Source organism: Crocodylus porosus, unplaced genomic scaffold, assembly GCF_001723895.1.
Source record: "Crocodylus porosus isolate Cpor-Errol unplaced genomic scaffold, CroPor_comp1, whole genome shotgun sequence".
NCBI classification, from domain to species: Eukaryota; Metazoa; Chordata; order Crocodylia; family Crocodylidae; genus Crocodylus; species Crocodylus porosus.
In genome coordinates this window covers 11,091,141-11,110,391 of record NW_017728910.1, presented here as the reverse complement: position 1 = coordinate 11,110,391, position 19,251 = coordinate 11,091,141, and the positions used below count along the sequence as shown (strand labels likewise).

The following is a 19,251-nucleotide window of genomic DNA, read 5'->3' as shown; positions in this document are numbered from 1 at the left end:
CGTTGCAAAATGATTGGTCCTATTCGTCAGTGTTTAGATTAGCTGGATCTAATGCTGTGTACATATGATCAATAATTCATCCATTAAAACAATGCTAAGGAGATATTAATACCATTGAATGAAAGAATATTGTGTTCGCAGATTATGTTGATCACATTATTAAAAAAACAAAAACATGTAGCAAACATTTTTTATTCTGATTAACAAAGCCGCCTGTGTGCCGGGGTGCCAGCATTCCATACCTAACTTGAATTTAGGATACTAAAGAATCTCTAAACAAGAGCACAGAATATAAAGAAGTTAATAAAGAACCCTTTTAAAGCTGTAATTTCTGATTTTTTTCCTCTTAGAGCAAAATCTATCATGTTTTATTATGAATGAACCCTTACAGCAAATGCTGCTGTCAGTTATGGATACCTGATGCCCAAAGGTCAGATTCTGATCCCAGTTATACTAATTCCAGACCAGTTCCGCTATCCTGAATACATATTACTTCAATTAAAGAGATTAAAACTGGTCCCATAAACGTCAGAGGAGGCCTTTATGCACACACACACATAATGTCTAAAGACAACAGATATATTAAATACGGGAATTTGACTAATAGCAGTCTAGCTCAGCTGTGTTGTTTGAATCCACAGTGGATTGTGGATACACCATGTTGATGAGATTTTGGTACTATCTTTGTCTGTAACTGATCCTACTAAATTGGCTGAAACGTGTGAATTACTTGGCTCCTGTTCTGTAATTCAAGATGGCGAGAGTAAGTTTAAGAAGCAACTCCCCATTCACCACATAATGTTGGCTAGATCAGGAAGCAAGTTTGGCTGCCTTAAAAGTTTAGTATCATGAAATAAATGAGAATCCACTAATGAATGGCTGATGTGCTACCATCAGAAGCTTTGGAAACTTTTGACTTAAGGGTATTTTCTTGGAGAAGAAATATATTTCAAGGGAAATGTTTGAAATGTCTTGCTTAATTCTACTTTCACCAATATTCAGTGATTAGATATTGTGAACATTAGGAAGGTATAAGAGGTGTGCAATTATAAACACCTCCCCCCCAACGACAACAGAAAAACCCTCTCAGTTACTCCACCTAATATTAAATTGGAGGCCTCCCAAAACATGTGGGTGGAAATAGGAGTAGATAGCAGATGCCTAGTGGTTGATAAAGGCTTCTTATGAACATGAGGAGAAGCTCTTCTGTAGAATACTAGCTGCATATCTGAGCACAGGAGTAATTTCCCTTTGCCTATTCCCCTTAGTGCTTAAGCAAGCATAGAGTTTCCCTGGGAAGAGGCAGATATGTAGTATCAGGAATTGGAGGAGATTGAGGAATGGACACTTAAAGAGAGAGCAGAGTGAAGATTTCAAGGTTATATTAACACTGAAGTGAGATCAGGTTCCTATGGGAAACAATGAGCTCTTTCATAGCAGTGGTTTCCCATCAGTTACGTAGAATAGCATATGCCCACCAGAGACTATGTTAAGAATGGGCGTGCAGTGTTACCAGTGTTATGATTTCATGGGCAAGAAATCATGACATTTTCATAATACAGCTAATTTGTATACCAGTAGTATAGACTGTTGAGGCCATTACTCTGTAAAACTATGGAATTCTACAAATTACTCTGGGAGCTGCAGTTCTTAATTTAGTTACAAAATTTAAAAGAAAGAATGAAAAAAGTTGTGATAAATTTCACAATATTGTACATATGAGATCATAATTCTACAGTCTCTTTGTATAGCAACACCTAGTAGCTGTTTCTTTAGCTATGGGAATTTTCAGACACAGAGGGAGTTACTATACATTTCCTTTTAAAGAAATAGTTGTTCCACCAATGTACAGAGTGTTATAATCAGCAGGTTCTTGTATAGCAATATATTATATTAATCTGATCATGTTTTCAATCATTTTGTGGTACAGTATACCGGCATCCATAGTCAAAAAGCTCCTTACTATCTGGAAATTACCATGTGGAATGTCATGATTTATTTCATAGGATAAAGGTTGTTAAATGAATAGTGACAGCACTATTAGCGTTCTGATCTTGAACTGAAATACCAGTCAGCTTTGTTTAAGTCACCATTCTCTTGAGTCACGAATAAATGTGCAGTTAAAAGGGTGCCATAAGTTAATCAGAGTAGAATTAGTAAAGAAGTGAGCAATTTAAGAACATAGGAATTGCTATGCCAGATCAGATTATCAGATCTTTTTCTCTAACATGCTCTCCCCAAGCGGCTATTGCCTGGAGCTTTAGAGTGGCATTAGAGAAGGGTCCACAACTAGATAAATTCAGAATATTTAGAATGCTCCTGGTATTTTAGTAATAATTGAACTGCTAAGCATGATTATTAGTTATTGCCTTTAGTGCCGGCACCTTCTACCCCTTCCAGAAATTAACACCCATTTGAATTCCATAGCCATTACAGTCTTTCCTCTGGTTTCTAAGAGGCAATCTTTATGGCTAGAATCCATCTTATTTACTTTCCATTGTGCATATCACCTTCATTACAGCTCCTTAGAAAGTTCCCTTGATTGGCTTTCCCCTCATATCATAGAGGAAATCTTTTGGTGCACAAGAACAAGGCAGAAAGTACTGAATCATCTTCTGGCCATTCCTTACTTAGGCTGAAAGGCTCCCTAGGCTCTGAGGCAGCAGATCAAGCAAAGAGATGAAATGTTTTATTATGTTAGCACTGAAGTGGGATCATAAGGCACTTTTACACGTGCTCCGATGCTTTCTGATTAGAAAGCAACAGGAATCGATTCTAATCATAACACTCCAGCGTGGGGCAGCATCTCATGTATTCAGCATCCCCACATTTCAAAATGGCAGCAGGAGCACTTTAACTAAAGCTCATCAATTGAGCCACATTCTACCTAATATTCTCAAACAAATAGTGAAATGTGGGATGCTGAATACACGAGATGCTGCAGGTATTTAATTAGCATGCCCCCCCAACCACTCTGATTAAAATGCAACCCCCTTCCCCCCCAGCCTGGAGCACATGTGTAGGTGCTCAAAATTGCCCTCTTAGCTTTCTCTGTGATACCCTAGCTTTTAATTTTTAATAGTCACATATCATCCAGACTTCATGTGAGTCTATTTTATTGATAGAATAAGGTGCTCCAGGGGCACACCCAGAGGGTGGTGGTGGACCGGTGGATGTCAGCCTGGGGGGGTGTTGGCAGTGGAGTCCCCCAGGGATCGGTCCAAGGGCTGGTGCTGTTCAACATCTTCATTAGCGACCTGGACGAGGGTGTGGAGAGCACCCTGTTCAAGTGCACTGATGACACCAAGCTGTGGGGTAAAGTGAATACACCAGCAGGCAGGGACCACATCCAGGCAGACCTGGATAGGTTAGAAAAGTGGGCGGATCTGAACAGGATGCGGTTCAACAAGGACAAGTGCAGGGTGCTGCACCTGGGGAGAGGGAACCAGCATTATGGTCATAGGTTAGGGGCTGACCCTCTCGGCAGCACAGAGGTAGAGAGGGATCTTGGAGTCAGGATTGACTCCAGGATGAATATGAGTCGCCAATGCAATGAAGCAGTAGGCAGAGCCAACCTCACCCTGTCATACATCAACAGGGGCATCACTAACAGGTCCAGAGAGGTCTTGCTCCCCCTCTATGTGGCGCTGGTCAGGTTGCAGCTGGAGTACTGTGTCCAGTTCTGGGCGTCGCACTTCAAGAAGGATGTGGGGAACCTCGAGAGGGTCCAGAGGAGGCCACTCATATGGTTGGGAGCCTCCATGGCCAGCCCTATGAGGAGAGGCTGAGGGACCTGACTCTCTTCAGTCTCCGCAGAAGGAGACTGACGGGAAGGCTTGTGGCTGCCTACAACTTTATCAGGGGCCACCATCAGGGACTCGGGGAAAGTCTGTTCACCAGGGCCCCCCTTGGAGTGACCGGGAACAATGGCCACAAGCTGAGGGAGGACAGGTTTAGGTTAGATATTAGGAAGAACTACTTCATGGTAAGGGTGGCCAGAGCCTGGAATAGGCTCCCCAGAGAGGTGGTGCTCTCACTTTCCCTGGAGATCTTCAAGAGAAGACTGGATAGGCACCTGGCTGGGGTCTTATGACCCCTGCCACCTCCAGTGCTCCTTCCTGCCCATGGCAGGGGGTCGGACTAGATGATCTGTCTAGGTCTCTTCCGACTCATTAATTCTATGATTTTATGCAATGTGAAGTCTTCTGAAGTTGTATCTAGTCTCAGTGGCATAACAAGCAGAGTTGCCATGTGTGGCAAACCCTATAGAAGAGTGGGGAAAGGGATGGGGGAAGCGGGGGATGCAGTTCTGACAGCTGGGAGTAGGGAGCATGGACTGTGGGAGACATGGCATCCCAGTGCAGGCAGGGGAGGTTTCACAGGGATGGGGGTCAGTTCCAGCGCCCCTCCTAACTTGGTGTCCAGGGTAGGTGTCGCTTTTGCCCACACCTGGTTACACTACTGTCTTGTCTGCTTCCTGAACTAGATTCATTTTTTTTTCTCTATCTCTGCCTGTAAAAGCAATGCCCCTGAAGGAGAAAAAAATGGATAAAACATGTCTGTCACTAAGCAGATGTTCTCTACCTTAAACTCAGCTCATCATTTAGGTTCTATCAAAATATAATTATTTATCATTGCTAATACTAATTATGGTTGTGATCCTGTAGGCTGCTCAACTCATCCTCTTAGATGCAAATTACCCCTTTAATTCTTATTGATTTTGGAACTGAAAGGTGAAATTTTTCATGCTTTGTAACATACCACAAATGTTCAGCACAGTTGCAGTTCTGGGTGTTTTTTTTCCTAGCAGGAAAAGTCACTTCTTCCCTACCTTAGTCATCTACTGAGAGCTGAGCCTTTTTTTACGTTTACTTGATGTGTACCTCATTTCAACCTGAATAATTTAATCCAATGCATGTGACTATTAGAAGCAGATGTTTATATCGATATTGAAAGGTAGTAATTCAGTCTCCTGAATGTATAGCGCTTAAGCCACTCGTAATAGCTTACATTGTTTATCAGACCTTCCAAATTCAAGTCATGCAATTTCTTTAGGCTGTTTTTCTAACTTTGCTTTTTTCCCCCTTTTAATCCAAAGAAAAGGGGGAAGGAGGGAAATTCGAATATATGTTGATTTAGTTTTATTAATCAAACTCTGATAATGTAAAAAAATTAAAGTTTTACTGGTTGTTTTTAGGGTTTCTTTTTCCCCCCTCTATCTCTTACAAAAGGAAACATAAGTAATGTCTAACTCCCATACTGATGTTTAAAATAAAAAAAAAATTTCAATAGAATAATTTTGCTTTCTTGATGTGCACAGGTAATTTCCTTGAGAAATGAAATGTTTCTTTTTCATCATTTAGAACTCCAAATGGGACTCTGATTAATGGAACAAAATGGCCAATCTTCACCATCTCCGAACAAAAATACTTAACTTTAAATACTGAAGCTTCAGAGATACGTACAAAGTTACGTGCTCAGCAGTGTCGATTCTGGAATATATTTTTTCCCAAAGTCCTGGAGATGACAGGTAATACTGTTTTTTGTAAGTATTTATTTGTAGAGTAAATGGTTTAGTATAGGCTCACATTCTTGATGTTAGCATTATATTAACATTCTAGATTTGAAACTTATCTTTGTAAAAAGATTTCAAGAGGATCAGATCCTGAGGTCTTAAGACAGACAAAGCTTATTCATGTGAAAAGGACTTTTCCTGAGAACATTTAGCAGTATGCTATGCAAATCTCTCTATGTTAGATCAAGAGAGAACTGATAAGCAAGCACTTCTGCTTAAATTGTAGAGGAGAAGGCTTTTAGGGTAGAGTCCAGATTCAGTCCCCCGTGATAACATGACATGAAGGCCACTGCAAAAATGGGAGCTTGTCTGGTATTAAAAGTGCCAAAGGCCACAGATGCTTGGCATAAGCGCATTGTGTCCAATGCATGTTATGTACCCCCTTTCGTGCCTAATCCACAGAGGATATGACGCTACTACAGCTGCCAGCTGGGTAATTTGTTTCAAACTCTAGAGATTTGCACTTTATTTATGAAGTTTCAGCACCGAGTCCCTAGTGAAAACCAAATGGCATAAAGAATGAGTAAAAAATGAAAACAAAAGAGAGACGAGACCTCAAGGTTTGGCCCATGGAAAATATCCCAGAGTTACAGTTTGTCGTCTGTATAGTGCTTTTGTAGGTTTTGCTAAATCACTGCTCATAACTTTTTATAAGGGCTGGATACTTGGTTCTGGGTTCAGCAATGGTGGCCAAGATTTTTCTACGCTTATCTGAAACTTGGCTGAAGCTCTGAAGCCATTTAATCTGCACCATCTGACTCGGTTTCTCTCAAGAATAAATTTTCTTCTGATTGTTCTGGTAGCATTTGCTTCCTTATGGAGCTCGCAGTACAGAACAACGTTATGTGTTTCTGAAGAGTTCTTTATAATAGGATTTCTATACGTCTAACCTTGGCCAAAGTGTGGAAGGAAAAAAAGTATGTGGATATGAAAACGGTTTTGAAAGATAATGATCTATCTTTTTCTGAGAGAGTTTATTGATTCCTGTTTTGTGTCCATAGATTTACTGTGGTCCTACTCCCACTAAAAGACAATCCATTTTTTCCCTATGTACTCCAACTGGGGCCAAATCAAGCTAAAAAATTTATCGTCTCTCAAGATCGCAATCACGGTTTACTAAGATTGAGACTACAGAATCTCAGATGTTAAGGCAGGACCTTGAGACAGCTATTCCAATATTATCTATTACAATACTTGTACCTGTTTACTTTTTTAAAGATTACAACACCTTTTTAAAACTATTCTTAAGCAAAAACAATTCCACAAAGTTTGACATATTTATCTAATTTTGCCTTGGACCTGTCTCTGAGAACTTGTATACCTCATACTCATTGATTTTTACAGAGTCTTCCTATAGTTTGAATTTATTGTACCTGATATTGTATGTCTCTAGAAAAGGGTGCTGGATAGTTTCCATTCCTATTAAAGGTTATGGGCTTGAGGGTGATGGGCACACTAAAAATCCATAAATCTGTCCTCTTCCAATTTAATCTACTGTACACTTCTGAGTATCTTATAACACACTCATTGCTTTTTTATCTGAGTGCATCATTCCCATTGGCTTCAATGATAACAGATTGAGTTCACTAGCATTTTGTAGATATTTAGTAGCTGAAAGGAACAGATCCCATTTTATTAGGTGAAAAAAAGAGATGGGAAGATGTTTCTTTAATCACTTCAATGCATTGTCTGTTGTTTGGGTGACACTTCACTGTTTCTTTTATCATGACACACTGATATTTGTAAGCTGTGTGGCAGATTATACAAAATAGTGATTTTTTTTAAATTTGGGTCACTTTTAGGAAAGAAGTGGATATTTCATATGAACATGTAGTATGTTTAAATGTGATTTTTTGATCATCAGGCAGTACTCAGAAAATTATAACTGTATACTCCATCTGTCTGGGTGATGATATTGACATATAAAATACTCTTTGTAATCAAATGTTCTGTGATATAATGTATATCAATAGACACATTTCTTTAGCATATTGTGGTGGGCCAAAAGAGTTATTTTACATGTTCCTGAAATGTGAAAAACAGTCAAGTGCCACTCTTGATCTGCCAAAAGACACAAAAGCACATCACTTGATTTTACTTTAAAATATTGTAATCAGTGATTTGATATGTGTATTAAAATTATTTTCCAAAATAATTCTTTAACATATTCATGACAAAAGTAAAGACCTCTGTCTGGACTCTTGCCAAGGAAGTAGTTGAACTGTTTTTAGCAAGTGGCAGTGCTTTGGTATATAACTCTCAGTCATTCCTCTTCTAGGTATGACAAAAAAACCCCCATTTCTTTCCACTTATACAGTTCCTGTAATTTACTTTCATTTTAAAGGCTGCTTCCAACAAAACAAGGAATCTAAAGCAATGATTTGCATTGCTTTAGCTCTTCATGAGTCCAAAGACACTCAAAGGTGTTTATATACCTTTTAGGGCAGATCTAGACATTACAGTGATAGCATAGCTTTTCTTGCATAATGAAAACATCACTCCACATGTACAGCTGCACGTGCTAGGGCAGGCTGTCCCGACAAGGAAGAAAAGCTTGTCCTGCTGCTGCTTCCCAGCTTGGGGAGCATTCTCTGGTCAGCAGCACCACTGAAGGAATCCTCCAGGATCCCTGGAGTCTCAGAGGCAGCAGCAACCTAGGGGTGGGAAGGAGATGTCCTACCCCACTTCCCTCCCATGCATGCAAGGAGCAAGGGACACCCTTCCCAGCAGGAAAAAGCCCAAGATCTCCTGAGCAGCAGCAAGCACAGAAGTGGGGGGAGATTGCCCCTCCCTCTGGCCTTGCTGCTACCTGGGAGACCCCTACACTCTGCTCCTGCTCCCTGAGTTGGCTGCTGCCCATGAGACCATGGGCTGCATTCTGGCCAAGCAGCATGTCTCATATTCCCTGTTCACCTGGGGGAAGTGGGGCAGGGGTTTCCTCCCCTCCCTTCCCTCCCCTGTGCTTGCTGCTGCCTGGGAGACTACCCAGGCTACACTCAGGCTGGGCAGGAGTGTCCCTGCTCACCTGCTCTGTGCTCTCATGGCAGGTGGGGAGGCCATTTATCCTGTGTGTGTTGTGCTGCTGGGTAGAGGAAATAACCTGGGGCTCAGTTCTGTAATGGGGCAGGGTTTTCCTTCTGTTGTTTTCCAGAAAACTTTGCACTGGAGAAAGATCCTGGGATGCTGGAGGGTCAGCAGATTGCCATCACAGGTTGTATTCCTTGCTACATGTGCAAAATAAAGTTGGAGCAAAACCAGCTATAAAGTTAGCACACATTTTCAAGCTCTAACTTTATAGCTGGCTGGACCTTTTTATGGCATGATTGGTACATAGCACATGTAGCATGTCTCAGTTAGTTGTGCAATTAAACAGTTCATTGTGTAATACCTGTAATGTGTAGTGGTGGCCTGTGACAGAGGCACCCACATATTGTTTGATACACTATTAAAATACTGCCCCTTTTAGGGTGAAAGATGATAGCTGCCTTACCAACACACTCACACTGCATAGCAATTTACAGCAGAAGTGAAGAAAAATATTATCTATCTTTATTTTTATGTCCAGTTGAAAAGTAAGGAAGAAGAGAGGTTAATCACGACTCTTTATCTCGGGTGGAATCTGAGCAGTACATTGGAAATGATAGGTTTGGCTGAAATTGCAGTTGGATTTTTAATTATCCCGATGGTCAGAACTTCAGCTTTACTGGTGGAGGTGCCATATTTCAGATAAGATGTAGTTTGCTCTACTATTCAGTATTGAGCCACCTACTAAGCCATCTGCCCATTTCCTATGCTGGCTCATTTATTCCTTTGAGACCCCACAGCCACATAATGACCAATCCCAAATTTGTTCAGCATGTCAGCACAGCCAATTCTACTATACAGTAGGTAAGACTGGCAGTTGCCTAAGGCAGTAAAATATGAGAGACAGCAAAATATTTAGTAACTGTAGGCTGCAAGGGTGGATGTATTCCAGTTTCCTAGGGTAACAAAATGCCTACAGCCAGCAAAGTTTATATCATGCCTACAAATTTGGACAACTAAGAGGAGAAAAACAAATCTTACTCACCCAGACTGCAGAAGCACATACAAATGAAATGCTGCTCTCTGAACATATCTTGAGTTTTTAGCATTTGTACAGTTTGACAGAATTTCCTGCTGGCTTTTCTTTAGAGGTTATAACCCTAACCACAATATGTCATTTTTTTGTTCTGGCAAAATAATTAGTCTAATGAATTGTATCTGTACTCTCAGACAGACTGGGCTCTTGCTACATAGGTTTGATGTCCTGAAAAGAGCTTAAGGGATCTAGCAAATGACTAAAAATACCCACAACTCGCACTGCTGGTAAAAAGGCTGAAGGTATTCAAAAGCAGAAGATTGGATGACATTTTTGAAAAGTTATCAGATCTGGGACAACCAGTGAGGAACAGAAATCAGCAGAATAAAAAAATTCTTCTAAAGGAGCAAGCAACTTTGTAGTACCCTTTAGTTCAAACGTATGTTAGATGCCAAAATATTGCTTGTCGAAATAAGACTTCCCTTCCTTCCAAGAGTCCAACATTGCTTATGCATTCAGGGCCCTAACTAACTGTGCATTTCCCCTTGAGCTTGATATAGGCAGCACAACTTTCAATTTGTGTTACCATTTGTTCTTTTTAAAGTATATAATATACTTCAATTTAAATTGATTTTCTATCACTACATATCATGTACGAAGAAGCAAAGAAAGAGAAAGCTTCAGGAATAGTTATACCAGTTTATGTAATGAAGGTTTGAGAGCCTTAGAAATATCTTGGAGAGCAGAGAATGAAAAGAGAAATTAAAGTTAAGTATTAATGTCCAATATGTACCTAGAAGTATCCAAGATCATTACACATTATAATTCTCAATGACATAGGAATCCTGTGTTGACAAATAGTTGTATGCAGATCACTGAAAATGCAGGTAGTTGGAAAGGATAGCATCTGAATTTAGTTACAAAATCAGATAGTGCCCTTATTAAACAGTGTCTTAATTCAAGCTCCATCAATGCTAAAAGAACTGCTTACAGGGTGCATCCACATATCCAATTAGTAAGCACATTTTGTGCTGTAGTCAGCAGCTCCTGGATACAGCATATACACGTGCCCAAAACCACCGCAGTTAGAGTTGGGGTGGAGCAGCCTGTAAGTTCTTCCACACTTTAGCACTCTTGTGCCCTCGCCAGCACCAGGCACCATCTACATGTGCATTGAGGGGGTGTAAATTACTCCATCGCAAGACAGTACTTGTTGCAAACAGTACTATCCTATGGCAGAGTTAATTAATGTACTGCACTCTACTACAGGTGCATGTGTAAATGGTGACACTTTATTGTGGAACTAATTAGTCAACTCTGCAGTAAAGTGCATATGTAGATGCACCCACACAGCATCAATGTATTGTTACATGTTACACTTAGCACATGCTATATTTAGATCATCGAAAGCATTAATATAACTTAGGAAGTTTTCTGAGCAGTATCACGTCAATGCTTATGATGATCTAAATAAAGTCCATAGTCCTGCACTGGAGTCTTGAATGGACTTGGTATGGTCCCAGGGCTGAGACTCAAAATCAGCTGATTTTCGGTCTCAGCCGGGAGATCACACCAAAGCCAGTTCAAGGCTCCAGTGCAGTGAGGAGGCTGAGAGCAACAACAATGCCCAGCTCCTCCACGTAATGGGGGCCAGGTCTAGGCTCTGGTGTGGTGTCGGGGGTGACAGTGACACTGACATGGCACATGAGCCAGTCCCATCCCCAGCACTGCTTCAGAGCCTTAAATTGGCAAGGCCTTAATGCAGTGGGGGGTGAAGGTGGAACCCTTACAAAGCGGTCAAGCGTCCAGCCTTCTAATCATATGGGAGCCTTGAGCTGGCAAGGTTTCAGCATGGGAGTGAAAGAGGGAGCCCAACAAACCACTGTTTTTTGGGCTGCTTAGCAGGGTCCCACCTGCCTTGCTGGTTCAAAACTCTGGTGTTAAAAGGAATGTGGGGGCCCAACAAACACCTTTGTCAGGTTCTCCCCACCACCACCACCGCACTGCAGTTCTCTGATTTTATTATCTTTATGGAGCAGTTTGATGTTAGCTCACCATGTGTTAGGTAATACAATATGCAAATACTCTGGAAAAGGCCTAACTTTACTACACTGTGATGACACTTAACACATGCTTTACTGCTTGAATGCTCTGACGCTAGTGTGTAAATGCAGTTAGCATGTGCCAAGGGTAACATGTAACAATACCATAAGGCAGCAGGCAAGGCCCTATCTGTGTAATTTTTCTTTCTAGCTTCATTTCCTGCAGTCCAGCTAGTAATGGAAGTGAAGCCCACTACAATATTGCGCAGATACCTAGAAACTGGATGAAAGGACTCTGAGAGGAGACCTTAACATGTAGGTTATAGTTCTGTACCAAGAACGGCTGTTTTAAATCTCTTTGCCCTGACACTTCTCAGTGCAGGATCAAGCTATCATCTTTATTACTTGTTATAGTTATGATTCAGGAAGATACTTTGTGGTACAGTACCTAAGAACAGCTAAGAAAGTTGGAATGTTATTGTCATCTAATGTTTCCTGAAAAATTATACAGTATTGTAACATATTGTGGCTTTTATCCAGGTCCTAAACGCCCATACTAGAAAAACACATTCAAAGTGGGTATCCTTTTGGAAAATTTAACAAAAGGGCAAATGAGGACACATAGACAAGTTTTTCTCCGGTGTAATGTCACTAAAATTAGAATTGTTTGACATTACCGAGGCAACGTTGGAAGGGGTGTGCTGCCAACTGCCTGTGCTGATACCATTCTCTGGATATGCTTCATTTTCTTGTTTTGTCAAACTGGTCCCTTTCCTGAACACTAAGAGATGTATCCACAACTGACTTAAATCAAATACCTCCATGAACTTTAGTGGGCTCTAGATTGGACCAAGTATTCTTTATTTATTATTGAAATTATTTATTGGCATATTATACATGACTTATTAGATAATAAACTATATCATCTTGCTATATTTGCAAATAGGAGATGATTGAGCCATATAGACTACATATATACTATTGCCTATATCGGAATATATTACCTAACCATGGTTAGCATTGTATTGACTAACCATTTTTAGCATTGTAGTGGATTGTAGTAATCCAGGGCTCCAATTGTAATTATTGGTCAAGTTGAATTCTCTAATTGTTGTTGCCTTCTAGCTGTCAGTTCATCTAAGTCACAGGTGGTTGCTTCAAAGAGATTGATGACATGGGTGTTAATGGGATGCACTGACTTGTGACTTCAATTTGGAATTTATCATTGAAAAGAAAGCAAATAAATGGGAATCCAAGTTCTTTTTCCAGTATTTACCTTTCCCCCTTTCTCTTTTGGATTCATAAGGGTAGCTGGTTTAAATTTCTCATTGCCCATTTCTATAGCTTTCTTTCGCTTCTTTTTTATGTTTGTATGCTAGCACTCACATGTCTCACGCTATCATCTAGATCAATCAGGTCTCATTTGATATGTGTGGATAGGGGCTCAATTCAGGTTTCTAAAGTATTTGACCAGGAATATGTTCCAAATATTAAGACTTCAGAACATTCTAACCTGAATTATTCAGGAAGAAATGAAACAGTTGTTTCAATCAATAAGTGAGTTGCGCTGCATGTATAAATGAGACTGCCTATCCAGAATCAAATCTGTGAAAAGCAGTAAGATCTAGGTGCTGTTTGCTTGTTTGTTTTAATAGTACTAGTAATGTCCAGATGCTAAATTACCTATCCATTTGACATGGGTGAAAATATGTAGGCTTAGTCTGAGGGACTCATTTCTTGTTTAAATTAAGAAATATGCAAAGAGAAGTACGTATGATCAGAAAAATAAGTGTAAAACAAACCCTTTAATATTGTGTCCATTTATTCCCTATGAGTCTTGTGAATCATATTTGCATAATTTAGTGATTTTAAATGTTGTCAACATTTGCAAAAGCACAAGATTTGTTCTTTTTGGTAATGATAAAACAGGCTAAGAGAAAATAAGGAAGCCATCTAAACTTCTCTCCACACAAACATGTAACCAAGTTTTACCTTTTATGGAGCTTAGGGAAAGGGCAAGGAAAGAAGAGAAAATTTGTTTGCATTTTTTTTAATTCTATGCTTATCTTTGATTTTTTTTTGGTTTTGCTCTGAACTAGAGACAGAAATACTGAACTAACCCAAGCTAAGCAGCCTGGAAGTATTTTTGATCTCACTGAAATCAAGAAGTAATGAAAATCTCACTTAGATGTCTCTTCTCATTAAATTGTCCAACTGATTTCCAGACCCAATAGATTTGAAAAATAGATTTGAACTGAACTGCAGATAAAAATCCACATTTTTGGACGCTTCTCCAAATGAAATTTTGGAAGCAGTTAATCCTGTTTCCAGAATCACTCTTTCTATAGAGGTGTGTAACACAGACAAATACATTTTGCTTTCACATAACTAGATTCATTCGCAATGCTCATGGTTATATCACAGAGTAACCTCTATGTGGCCATGGTCCCCACACATTTCTGGAGGCTTTGTGAATATGGAAAACCCAGAAAGGATGTTTTAGATTTCAAATAAATATAATAAAATTTAGGTTATAAGCCTGGGTCCTTAGAACTCTGATCCCTTACCAGAGTTTAGGGAATCCTGACCCTTTAAAATATGTTGTAACACATTGGGGTCCTAGGCATGACCATGACACCCCTTGCAGGCTGTGGTTAAATTGTTGCTGTGCTCCTCCCTACACTTTAATGCTGTGTGAAGTGAACCTGTATGCGTATACAGCCTGCAGAACAGTTAGGGATTGTTCAAGATGAAACCCACTGTAAAATGGTCTCTTTTCAGCCACTATTGTAATTCACAGTAGAACCAAAATAAGCTCATAGGTTTGCCTGTGCCCACATGTTCCAGTGGGCTGGTGAAGTTAAAGTACGCCAACGTGCCTACCAAAGAGTGCATAAGGAAGTGCTATTGTTAACATCATATCCGGCCCCTTTGACTCCCCAACCTGAATGACCAGGACCATGGTTGAAATCTAGTGCTGTTTAAATGTGTGGGAGTTGTACTGCTGGCTTGATGTGTGATTTCACCCCATACTTCAATAAGTGTTCATATAGCAGCAACACAGCAATTCACTGCTCCCATTGCAACTTCTAGGCTGTCGTGCAAAATATAGATTGGATAATTATATTTTGAAAAAATAAAGGTTGTTTTTAAAGTATGAGATTAAAAATATATATAAATGAGTGTATATTTAACTCTGTTGTAAAAGCATCAAATCCATCTTGATAAATATTTTATCTCTGAGATACTTTGAAGGACAATTATTTGGCATTAAGCATTTCCTGTTCCCAAAATAAAATGTTACTATACCACAGAATTGCTAATAGTTTAGGAGGAGTTCAAAGCAGAAAGGGAAGATTATTGCGCAATGGCTTCAAAGAAAATGACAATGGATACATCTGCACAAGACTCTTTGCTCAAGATGAGATCAAATTACTGCACAGTAAGCATCACTGTCTATATGTGCAGATGCTTACTATGCAGTAATTTACTGTCATCATGATTACTTACTGTATCATACAGCTTGTGATTACTTAATGTATCATATGGCATGTGTAAATGGCCAACTGGGAGCAAACTTGATTCCGGCCAGCTGGAGATTGCTCCCTGCCCCTGGGATCTGCCTAGGGCCCAGACACCAAAGCCCAGGCAAGGACAATGTCCCCATGCCCCGGCAGCAGGAAGCTCCCAGCCCCCAATCCCCAATCTCAATTAGAGAGCAGGGGCTGTGGAGACTTTTCCCAGGCACAGCTCCATGATTGCAAAGGGAGCATGTTCACCATCATACTCCATGATTGTGGAGCTGGGCAGGCAACAGCCTGGGGAACAACCTGAAGAGCCTATTCAGAGCCCTGCTCCATGTCTGCAGAGTGGAGGCTGGGAACCATCTCACTTAGCAGCAAGTCTCAGCCCCGTGTCCCAATTGGGCAATTGAGGCATGGGGCTTGGAAAGTTCTTCGGGGAGGGGCAGATCCCAGCCCCTTGCCCCGATCCACCAGTGGGCAGCTAGTCGCGAGTCCCTGGCTGGGCAGGGATTAGCTCTATCACTGGTGGATTGAGGCTGGAGGCTGGGACCTACCCCTGCCTTGCAGCTCTTCCCAAGTCCCCTGCCCCCAACTGGAGAGCTAGGACCAGGAGCTGCCTGCTGCTGGGTCAGAGGGACACTGTCCCTATCTGGGCTGTGGTGTTAGAGCTCACCCCATCAAGCAGCCAACCCCCCCATTCTGTCTTCTGGCCCTGCATTGCTGGGTACATCTGTCTCTTGTCCCCATGCTCCCTGCTAGCCCCTGGGCTACACCCAGAGGGAGTCTAGAGCTCCGCCTGGCTGCTGGAGGAGGTGGGAGCAGGCTGCTGCCAGGAGCAGCAGATCTGCTCTCTCACCCCTGCACCTGTAGGCACCTGCCCCAGGTGGGTTTATTCTAGAGTAAATTACTCTAGCGTAAACCCACCCTGCAGTATTTGCTTGTGTAGACACACCCACTGATAATCAAATTTACTTTTCAATTAATGTACGAAGAGATTCAAATGTAGATTAAAACAGCCCATTTTGTATTTTACAGGAAATATTGATGAAGCAGAACAAGAGTGGAAAGCAGGATTCCATCGCTGGAACAATTACATGATGGACTGGAAAAATCAATTTAATGATTACACTAGCAAGAAAGAAAGCTGTGGAGGTCTCTAATTAATAGGTTTACCCTTTCCAAAATGTCCATATTACCCTTGATCAAGTCAAACTTACAGGTAGCTATCTAACATGTCTTGCAATAAAGTTTGTTGTACAGATTAAACAAAATGTCATGGATATAATATTGATTCCCCAGATCGTTCATTTATATTTTAACTCATATCTCAATAAACAGTATAAGGCATTTCTACCCTTTGAAGCTTCAGAGTGTGTTAAACAAGACTATAGAGATTAACGCCTGAAGATTAATGATGTACATATTATCATAAACACTAGCTGTTTAAAGTCTCACTTCAAAGAAACAATGTAATCTGTCACAGGAGGATGACATTTGTTTAGAAATATCAGTATTTTAGTATCGCCATGCAAAGCACAATTGGTTTAGACCTTAACTGCAATGACACAGCACTTAAAATCTTGCTCCACGTATAATTTAGTTAACATAAACGTAAAGAAAAAATAACTTCACTGAACACAACAAATGTGATTTGCTTGTTAAAGCGAAAGGGACTTAGGAAAGTTAATACCTAAAGCATTGCTCTTGCAAGGCCCAGTCCCAGAAAATCAGCACACAGCTCAAGTAGACATACCTAGTATTCCCAAAGGGCGAAGAAATAATGCCATTCTCTCCCCTACACTACAGAGCATCCATGCAAACCGGTCAGTGTAGCCTCTTTGCTGCCTGTCACATCATTCTCATGAGGTAAAAGATCCTGAAAGTAATAGGTTCAAAACTAGTGCCACCCCTTGTATGGATCTGCTCCCCGGTGCTTCCAACGTTACCCTATGCAAGACCCCTGGTGCAGCGAGGTTCTGAATGGGGTAGACACATACTCACTGGGCATGCCTCCTCGATAATCCTGTCCTGGCCAGCATAGTAGAAACAGCCCAGGTTCATTATGTGAGGAACCCTCTGCAACCTTAAAGCCTTGACTCAACAAAATGCCAGTGTGTTAGCTTGTTGGATATCAGACATATAGCCCTAGCTTTCTTGATTAGGTAGAAAGATTACAGTCACTGAAACAGACTCTATCTTTCTGTTTGGTCAGTTTTATAATGCCGAGCACATGAAGAGTTTGCCAAGAAATGTTGTAGACTCTCCGTCACCGAAAGGTTTAAAGTGCAGGTTAGATAAACACTTGCATACAGGAATACCCCTGCCCTGCGGCCCCTTCCAGCCCTATCTTTCTATGGCAATATGATTATTCAGTAGTAATCAGTGATGCCATTAGAGGCTAAATCTCCTCACTAGTCACAAAACTGGGCTGCTTCGGTCTGTAATAAAGGGCCCATATTTTCTCAAATAAAAATCTTCCCCTTTTCTGTAAACTTTAACTTAATATTTTTGCAGTGTCAAAAGAAAAGTTTGGGTTGCTGTTTCTTACTTCTGCGGTTCCTGATGTTTCGCTGGAAGGAAAGGACTTTAAGAAGTTTTCTTCTAGTTGGTCCAGTTGGAAGGAATTAGTACCAGCATTCTCCTGTGTTCACAGGTTTGGGAGGAATTCCATGTCCAACCTGGTAGACTGAAGAGATTGGAAAGGATGAACAGGCAGATTTCTGATAGTCACTTGGCAACATGAAACCTCTGGACAAAAGGACTGATGATTTTCTTTGCAGTAAGCACTTTAACTGCTAAAAGATTTCATCCTTCCAGTTATAGCTGAGGGAATGTAAATGTTTCCTATAGACCCTGCCGGAAGTCAATTCCAGAATTATCACCATTTCTGTAAAGATTAGCTTCCTAAAATACAACCGAGAGCCAGTCAACCATTTGGGAAGGTTGAGTTATTGTCTGGGGTGCCCCTAAACTCTACATATTGAATGTCCTTATCAGAAACCATGCACTTACCCAAGTTAATATTTTATTGATGATATTAATAGCATGGGAAATTTTGACAATCTACAGCATGCCATTTATTTACTGTGTGTTCTCTGCATACGACTGACAGATTGCTAATCAGACCTTTGGGGAGCTTGATATAAGGCTGAGCCATTGTGCATCATCCAGCTGATTTTCTTGATTTTGTGCGTTATTTTTTCTATTCACTTAATAGGTGTAATTTCAAAAGTGCTTAGTATTAACCAACTCTGCCAACAGTGAACTTTAGTGGGAGCAGTGCATCTCTAAGCACTTTTGAATATTGCTCTCTCATGTTGTTTTTATCCTTCTTGCCATTTCAGTTTATTTTTGAAAGAAACAAGAAACACAAAAAATCAGGGATAGCTAAATATACAGGTAACTTTGCATTTTTAGGCAGTTTAAGAGAGATTTATTTTCCTCTGTGTTTTTTAAATCAGGATTGGTTAAGGCATATGTAAAGAATGATTCTTTCTACAGTTTGCAGTTAATCAGTGTAATACGCAACCTGAAAGTATGGTTGTGGGCATGGAGAGGGAAGAAAAACAGAATAAAATAAAATATAAACCCACTCATTTGAAGTGTTGGCTTTTTTGGATTGAAAATATTGTGGGCCTTTCATTTTTCTCACACAGAAAAAGGATTTCTCTGAGTACCACAACAGCATCATTGACATGCTGTGCTGATTTCATTTGGTCATATGTCTCTATGCAATGCTTATGCAAATACAATAAAACCTGTCTTACATGACTAATGATGGGAACAGAAAAAAAATGAGTCACTCATTGTTCCTAGTTAATGATTAGAGATTAAATAAAATCATATGCAAATTGCACGAGAGTAGTTTAGTTATATAAGACAATAAATGCCAATTGGAGGGATATGTTTAATGACACTTCTTTTAGCTCAGAAGGGGCAAGCATCCAGAGGTTAAAAGTGAAAATATCTGTTACAGAATATGTGTATACTCTGCTCATGAATTAATACTGTACTCATGCTCTGTGCCAGAATCCCAAATCCTCATGCAAT

The 19,251-nt window shown here is 40.4% G+C and overlaps 1 protein-coding gene across 2 annotated transcripts in view; it reads left to right on the top strand.

Moving 5' to 3' along the window:
- The window catches only part of BCHE (butyrylcholinesterase), a 53,772-nt gene extending 34,975 nt beyond the window's left edge, over positions 1 to 18,797 (top strand). The window contains exons 3-5 of one of the 2 annotated variants that reach the window (XR_002100608.1): positions 5,364 to 5,530; positions 16,237 to 16,420; positions 17,855 to 18,797. Coding sequence is in view for 1 of the 2 variants with exons in the window: in XM_019532680.1 (XP_019388225.1) it covers positions 5,364 to 5,530; positions 16,237 to 16,361 (292 nt within the window). In the remaining variant the exon portion in view is untranslated. Of the gene's footprint in view, positions 1 to 5,363; positions 5,531 to 16,236 lie in introns of both variants that reach the window. The other variant, XM_019532680.1, reaches the window with a different exon arrangement.
- Positions 18,798 to 19,251: the final 454 nt, after the last annotated feature.